The 8,040-nt window shown below is 50.1% G+C and overlaps 1 protein-coding gene across 1 annotated transcript; it reads right to left on the bottom strand.

Annotated features, from left to right (window-relative positions):
- Positions 1–285: 285 nt before the first annotated feature.
- Positions 286–7,978, bottom strand: KCNAB3 (potassium voltage-gated channel subfamily A regulatory beta subunit 3). Its single transcript, XM_053569895.1, has 14 exons — positions 6,955–7,978; positions 5,522–5,565; positions 5,397–5,434; positions 5,082–5,161; positions 3,771–3,815; positions 3,642–3,686; positions 3,398–3,441; positions 3,121–3,207; positions 2,770–2,855; positions 2,524–2,644; positions 2,345–2,439; positions 2,126–2,246; positions 1,848–1,936; positions 286–1,569 (listed from the first exon to the last, which is right to left on the bottom strand). Exons 1-14 carry the CDS (start codon positions 7,194–7,196, stop codon positions 1,492–1,494), a joined length of 1,215 nt encoding a protein of 404 aa, XP_053425870.1. The 5' UTR covers positions 7,197–7,978; the 3' UTR covers positions 286–1,491.
- Positions 7,979–8,040: the final 62 nt, after the last annotated feature.

Genomic DNA, 8,040 nt, shown 5'->3' with positions numbered 1-8,040 from the left:
TGGGGGGGGAAGAATAGGTGTATCTCACATAGCTCCACTGAATTCTACTTTTCTGCTACCATCACACCTGATACATCACTTTTCTTTTTTCCTTAAAATTTTAACTCTTTTTTTTCCTTTCTATCCCCTCAACCATAGACTGGTCTTCACTTTACCTCCCCACCAAGTGGCAAAGCCTCAGCTTCAGAACATCCTCTTCGGCTCAGCCACAAGAAAACCACTCAGATAGTTCCGTGGCACGTACCTGGCTAGAGGGAAAAAAGAAGAACAAGACAAGGGAGTATGGCTAATATAACTTTAAAAATAAAATACAAGACCAAGAGTATCAGACAGGTGAGTCTTATATAGAAAGAGTAGGAACCAAATTATGAAGCCAGATCTCTGGGATATAAACAATGTGGTGACTGAAAGAAGGAAGAACTTTGGGGTCTGAGGTACGTAGTACCTAGATTTTTGATGAGAGCAGTGAGTAGGGGCCTGATGCCTGGGTCACCAAGGCGAATGAGCAATGGAGAGAAAGGTAGTACTGGAAGCTTTCTAATGGCAGGAGGCAAAAGGGCCAGACACCTAAGACTGTCCCTAACCTCCTAACCCCATGCAATTTCAGACACTGTGAGGATCAAACTGAGATTTTATTTACAGTTCTCTGGGAAGTCTTACAGAGGAGAGGTCATCATTATTGCTTTAGGGTTATTGCGAGAGGGAAACCACCAGCCTCCACTGCAAGGAAGAAGTCCTGCTCAAGGCTCAAAAGTCTATCCCCAGCCCTTTTTATGTTAGCCCCATGTCTCTGCCCACAACCCTAATTTCCTGCGAAGTGCGGCCCAATTTTGTTTTCCCTGACCACTTTTGCCAGACCACGCTATACATCTGCTATCGAATTTCCCTCTACCTTTGCCAGCGCTTTGTATCACTGTAGTCCCCTCCCTTACAACCCTCCATCTCTGGGCTGGGAGGCAGAGTCCCGGTTTGCCAAAGGTTATCATTTACTTCCTGCCAAAACCAGCCTGGCTTTCTTTGTACCGAATAATGAATGCAAAGGCCCCATTTCCTATCCCAGATGACATCACAACTCACTAAATCATTGTCCCTTGATGACATTTCAGGGGCCCCTTTTGAGGTACTCTGCATGTTTCCAGCATCAGCCATTCCCCATCCCAGCCCCACCCCCGGGCCTCAGCAAAAGGGGGAAGAGAGAAGGGAGCAAGACCAAGTGGCAGAGAGCGGATGACCAGTAGCTCATGCCCAGGATTTGCAATGCCTAAAAGGACACAGCAGGGCGAACTACTTTCTCTCTCAAGCCCTACTGCGGAAGGATATGGCTTTGCTCATGCGAATCGCTACTCGAAGCCGGGGCTCGTTGGTGGGAGGGGCTATCCTGGTTCTAGCCGCTGCGGGAAGAGATCCAGAGGAGGGAGAGAGGTGGTTACCAGGAAGCAGTTTTCGGGAAGGTGCAGCGGCTCCGGGTTGTGTCCCTGCGTCCTCGACAGACTATTTATTGGAATGCGACTTGTTACCCAGGAGCCTGTCTATCTCCGTCACCGTCTGCGGGGTCAGCTGGCTCAGCACCTGAAGGAGAGGGGGATGATGCAGAGGGCAGTTACGTGCTGAGTCATTGAGGAAGAGTGTGGGGTTCGAGAACCCTGGAAAAAAACACAATGGGGCCAAATAGCAAGGAAAGACTCGCAGCTGTGCCCCTGCCTCACACTTGGCCCTGGGACCTCTCACCTGTAAAGTGAGGACTTTGTAGTGGGTAACTTCACAGAGCTATGTTGGGTTGGACAGCTTGGCCTCGATTCCCGAGAAAAGAGACAGATATAGGCTCTGGCTCTGAGTCTCTAGCTCACCTGTAGAGCGCCCAGGTGTTCTATCAGCTGCTCTGCACTGCACACCCCCAGCAAGACCGAGCTGACACTCTCATTGCGGAGACACCATGCTGAGGTCGGAAGAGCAAAAAAAAAAAAAAAAAAAACGACAATGTATGGGGAACAGTGAGCACATAGACTTCAAAGGTGTCTCTGAAAAAGAGGGTCCTGCCTTTGGAGAAATCAGTCTGCAGATGGGTTTGGGAGCACCTCAAGAGGAGATAGGGCCCCTGCAGGGTCCAGAGCTGGCAGTGTCTCACCGATAGCAAGCTGAGCCACAGTGCACCCCAGCTGGTGAGCCATGGGGAGAAGGTCCATGACTTTGGCTTGTTGCTTCTTGCCATCCTCATTCTGCACTTTATCTTTGAGCCACTGGTAGCCCTGGAGGCCAAGAAGAATCAGCAAAAGACCCCCCCGCACCCCCCAACAATACACGCAGCAGCTCAGATAGCCCAGTTCTGCCATCCTGACTCCCCCACCTTGATAGCACCTCTGCAGGTATCTGGGATTCGTCCATCATACTTGCTAGTAATGAGGCCACAGGCCAGCGGGGACCAGGTGACTGAGCCAACACCTAAGAGAAAGAAGACTGGGTGTTGGTAAGGGGACCTATGCTACAGATACAGTTAGGGAAAGGTAGGGATGAGGGTCTACAAACCAATCTTGTGGTAGAGTTCTGGCAGTTGCATCTCCACTTTCTCCCTCTGAAACAGGTGGTGTTCAGCTTGCTCACACACGGGAGGAATCAGGTTGAACTGTCTGGCCATGGAGTAGGCTTCCTGGGTTGGGGTAGGGAAGAGATAGAGGTCAGAGCTACTACTCCCCAGGGCCAATGAGGTTTGGAGTAGTTATTTGAAAAATGGAACCAGTTATATGGGACAGGGGGAAAGAGTCATATACTTACCATGATTTCTGCAGCCCCCCATCGGGATGTCCCCCAGTATAGGGACAGGCCCTGGTTGATGACGTAGGTCATGGCTCGCACAATTTCTAGGCACACAGGAGAGGGACAGCCTCACTGTCAGACCCCTGGAATCTAAGGCTCCAGATCTGAAGACCTCTGCTTGCCCCACTGAGACCCCAGGCATCTCTGTGGAGGCAGAGGCTCATATCTGTTCTTTGCCTCCCTCCCTGTCCAAGTCCTGAGGAGGGGTGGAGCTGGGCAGGTCTTCTGAGCAAGGGCCAGCTTCCTCCTTAGGGCTCGAGGGAGTGCTTAGTGTTGAAAGACTGTTAGGTTTGGGGGTGCTGCTTTTACCCTCCATAGGACTGTTGGGATCTGAGCGATTGGCAAAGACAATGTCTACATATCCCAGCTGGAGGCGGTCCAGGGATCCTTGCAAGCCTAGAGGTGGGAGATGGGAGACAGGAAGATAGGTACTTCAGCTTCAATTTACTAAGAATACAGACCTATCTCTTTGCCATGGCCACCTATGTCTCTATTCAAATCCTCCAATTCAGAACTTCAGAGAATGTTCCCGCCTTCTCTGTTTTCCATACCCCACCACTTCAGCTTCCCAGCCTCTAAAACTCACCCTCAATGATGTGTTTGCGGCTCAAGCCTCGCTCAGTTTCTGCCCTGTAGGAAGAGGTAAGTCAAAGAAGTGTGATAAAGAGGACCAGGGCTGGCCTGGAGCCATGATATTGGGATTGTATGGTCCTCACAGGCAGGGTGCAGTCCTGGAATAGTGAGTTTGGGATAGTTATGCCCACCCTCACCCCATACACTTTCATACATTCTTTGTAGGTCTTCCCAATCATAGTAAGGTAGCCACTTACTGTCCTCCCAAAAAAATCTTGGTGGTGATCACATAGCTGGATCTCCTAGAAAAGAAAAATGAAAGAACTAGCAAGAAAAGGATTTTTGGATAATCATGTCCCCAGAAGTCCACCAAAACACAGTCTTACCTCCAACCTTTGCTCTTGAGTATGTTGCCTAGGGTTCTTTCAGCCCTAAAAGAAAGACAATGCAGATGCACTGACCCCTCCAAGGTGGATCAATTCCTTCTGCTCCTCTCCACCTTTTCCTCTCCCCCAATGCCTCGTAAAGTAGAACATAGACCAGGAGCCAGTTTGGGCTTTTAGCTCCATCTTGGACTAAATAAGAGGGGCTCCTGGAATTAGGGGTGTAGCTATGTACTTTTCATTCTTTTATTCAACAAATATCTGTTGTGCATCAATTATGTACCAAGCCCTGTAGTAGGTACTAAAATTGAATAGGACTGAGGGGAGGACAGACTGTGTGGAGCCAGGGAAGACACTGGCTTCAACATCTGGGTTGCCCTCTACCTGCTTTGAGCTTCTGCAAAATTCCACCTATCCTCCAAAACTCAACTAGGATTCTGCCTCATCCATAAAATGATCTCTCATTGTTAGAGTCTTTGGTCTGTCCTTGTCAGCTTTCATAGAATTGGCTACACAATTCTTGAGCATGTAGATTATGACCTAACTTGTGATAAGTCTTAAATCGTCATGGTAGACTATTACTGAAATGTTTTGCCATTATTTAATATTCCCTGTCTCCCTAGTGGTTTTTTTTTTTTTTTGCTTAACCATTTAGATTGTGTACTTTTTGAGAACATGTTGATTCTATCCCAAACAATGCCAGATTTGTGTGCTAGGCTCTGCATAAGTTCCTGGGGGAAGAAAAGACAAGTTCCATGGAAGAAGGCCTCTGAGCTGAGCAGTGAATATGGCTACATAAACCAGTAATTGTGTGTCAGAAGGCAGTATAGACTGATCTGAGAACTTATTGGGGGAGAGGTGTCTGACACTGAGAAGTAGGACAAAGTCTTCTTGAAGGAGCAGACATTTGGGTTGAGTCTTGAAGATGAGGAAACATGTTTGCCAGATGGGGACGAGGCAAAGGTAGATGACTGTAGGTTTTCACTGCTGCCAGTGGGAAGTCATAGATGTGTGATGTGGGGTGCTGTGTTTGGAAATTTAGCTTTGTAATCCACATATAGTTGCATGTAACTCATGTCCAGGATATATTTGTTGATTTTATTTAATGTGTTTGCACAGTTTATCAATTGACTTCTCTGCTGGAGAGGAACTGATATTGGGACTACAACTCTCATGATGCTTTGGGACCTATTAGTTAAAAGGTTGGAACTTAATGTTCTCAGAATTCCCAGGGTTTTTTAGAGGGAAGAACAGAAGCCATGATGTTCTCTAAGCCTTCCAAATGGAACTTAGTTCTTTCATCCCAGTCCTTACTTTCCTGCTGCATGGACTTCAGTGGTGTCAAACAGGTTTACACCATGCTCATAGGCTACTGTCAGCACATCCTCTGCTGTCTAGGGAGGTGAGAGAAAAAGTTGAAGATCAACTACCATCCCTCACTTACTTCCCTCACTGCACTCTAACCCATCAAACCTCAGCCCTGGTTTCCACATTTTCTTCCCTTTCCCCCTCCTCTAACCCCAAATCCCTCATTCCCCATGCTTGTGGTCCAAACCCCTATCCAGATCCAGTTCTCCTTTTTCTGGCTTCCTCCTTTCCCACCCTGTTTTTAGGTCCCATGATTTATACCTCATCTGAGATCTGAGAACCAAATGTGACCCAGGTACCTGCAAGAGAGAAACCAGGTACATAAGAACTGTGGGAGGCAGGCCATGAAAGAATACCCCATTCCCTTAATTCCCATTCCAACTCACCCAGGCCAAGACAGGATACCCGGAGACCAGACTTTCCTAGGTTCCTACAGGATACAATAGCAGGAGGAAAGGGGTAGAACCTCATCAGGAACCTGGATTATCAGCTCCCAGCTCCTCTCCTAAACTGAGAAGCCCTCAGGGTGTCTCCGTCCAAAGAAACTAGAATCAGTGGGCCTACAGGATTGGGAAAGTGCTAGCCCCATATCAGAGGACCTGGGAATATTGTTGAAAGAACAAGTGAACCAATAAATGACTGTTCCTCTGGAACCACTGTCCAATGCTTCCATTCTCTCCTATCACATTGAAGATATGGCTGTCTGGTTTGTCTTCCTAATGGATGGGGTCTTGTCTGTGTTTTGAGTCATCTCTGGAATGTGTGGAAGTGGAAGGGGCGGGAGGAGTGTGGCTGGTTAATTGTGATGAGATTGTGTGAACATACCCTCAGACAGAGAATGCTACACTAAAGGGCAGAAACCAGGATAGAAGATGTAAACCAAGTCAAATCTGGACACTCAGATGGGCAAGGGTCCCTGGTTAGGCAGGGCAGATGGACAGATGGGCCTACAGCAAAGGCAGATAGGAGACCTGGGGAGTAGCAGAGTGGATCATAAAAAAGGCTAGTTCTCCTTCTCCCTTTCTTCACTCCCTCTGCTCTTACCAGCTTGTGAAGACTGTCTCTGAACCTGTTAGTCCCCTCCTCTTTCTAATACCTCCACCCAGGTGTCAGCTCAGTATCTCAATCAGGACCACCACATAACTGAGATTAGATTCTTCAGCTGAGGAAGCAGGTCAGATCAGTGATCTTGGCTCACTTCCAAGCAGGAACCCTTCTCCTCCCCTCCCTTCCCCGCTCCAGTCCGAGAGTCCTTGGCCCCCCAGTTCTCAGAGATAAAGTCGTTCACCTTCCCCACCTTGCCCCTCAGCATGGAGATGGAAAAATGTGATCCATCCTTTCCACAGGCCCTACTCTTCTCCCCCTAGAAAGGTTGCAGGAGACGATTCTTTGCGTTAGGTGTGGGGTAGTATCTGGGTCAGGCACCCTGAGCAGGCCAGAGGGAGAAGCCATTTCCCTCCCTCCTCTTCCCAGGAGGCCAACCCAAGGACACTCCATTGTAGGGGAGTGCAGCCTGGAGATCCATGCAGATTGGAGATTTGTGCCTCCCTGGCCTTTGTAAGGCTAAAGAGGGAAGCTAAGGGCGTCCCCTCAGTCTGACAGGACCCAATCAACCTTAGTAAACTTGATTCTCTCTTAGGGGTATCAACAGAGACCAAGAGAGGAACAAAGTAAGGGAGTGCTGGTGATAGAAAGAAGAGATGGAACCAACAGGGACCTTCTTAGTGAAGTTTGTAGGAGTCCTGGTGGCCATCTCAAGAAGCCTCAGAGGGTTATGAAAGGGGAGTGGACGGGGTTGGCGGCCCAGCCACCCGCATACCTGTATTTCATGCCAGTGCCTCGGCCAGTGCTCTCTCGGAGGGCCCCAGCAGACGCGGGGGGTCGGGGAACCAGTGCAGCTCGGGCTTTAGGGCCGGACCCTCCACCCCCGGGAGGATTCCCATGCCCCACGCCGACTGGCCCGCCATTACCGCCCCCGGGGCCGGGCCGTAGTCCACACAGACGGTCCTCACTGCTCCGGCTGCGAAGATTCTGCTCGGTACACGCGATAGACACCTGCATGCCGGCTAGCAAAGGCGGGGGAAGGGGCTCCAATGGGGTAGAAGGAGGGAGCAGGGAAGCCCGAGGGCGGACAACCGGCGGCGTAGTGAGGCGAGCCCCGGGAGAGCGCGAAGACTGGGAAGGCTGCAACAGGATCTGCCAGGCAAGATCGGGCCGCGGGGGCGGGCTGCTAGAGGTCACAAGGTTTGCGGCAGTAGGGGAGAAACGCTGGGGACGCCAGGAGTGGAGATAATCAGTTACCCGGGGCACTGGAGTAGGGAGTAGGGAGGGAAAATGGATGAGGATAAAGGTCAAGGACAGTCCTCCGAGCGTAGGAATCCAGGGACAAGTGGGGCGGGAGAGGGATGCCACCTCAGTCCGAACCGCTGCGGGACCCGCTAGGCTCCCAGCTGCGTCGGCAGAGTGCCCAAGTTATCAACATGCAAGCACCGCCCTCTCATCTGCATAGAGCCGCCCGCCTCCCATCCAAATCTGCCGCTTATCTGCATAAGACCCGCCTCCCTAAGGCTTCCGCAGCTGGAGTATTCCTGAGTGGAACTCGAGAGCACGGTTCTTGTACCTTATGGGAACGGAGGCCTATCAGCCTTCCCTTTACCCAGTGATTCTCAATCAGGAGGGATTTTGCCTCCCAGGGCACGTTTGGTAAGGTTTGAAGACATTTTTTTATTTCACGACTGGGAGTAAGGAAGGATGTGCTATCAACATCTAGTGAGTAGTGGCCAGGGATACTGCTAAAATCCTACAATGCACAGGACGGTCCCCTCAACAAAGAATTATCCAGCCCAAAATGTCAACAGCGCCGCTGTGAAGAAACCTATTGGCAAAGCCTCTTTTGCAGGCTTCA

The sequence above is a fragment of the Nycticebus coucang genome, chromosome 18 (assembly GCF_027406575.1).
Source record: "Nycticebus coucang isolate mNycCou1 chromosome 18, mNycCou1.pri, whole genome shotgun sequence".
Classification (NCBI taxonomy): Eukaryota; Metazoa; Chordata; class Mammalia; order Primates; family Lorisidae; genus Nycticebus; species Nycticebus coucang.
This window is presented reverse-complemented; position numbering and strand designations above follow the sequence as displayed.

What these genes read in the sequence shown, in the direction of transcription:
- KCNAB3 (XM_053569895.1), bottom strand. Translation starts at nt 7,196, where the DNA reads ATGCAGGTGTCTATCGCGTGTACCGAGCAGAATCTTCGCAGCCGGAGC. An exon ending in CCGCAAACACATCATTGAGG is followed by an intron (nt 3,208 to 3,397) that starts GTGAGTTTTAGA and finishes TCCCACCTCTAG; the next exon opens with GCTTGCAAGGATCCCTGGAC. An exon ending in CCTGCAGAGGTGCTATCAAG is followed by an intron (nt 2,247 to 2,344) that starts GTGGGGGAGTCA and finishes CTTGGCCTCCAG; the next exon opens with GGCTACCAGTGGCTCAAAGA.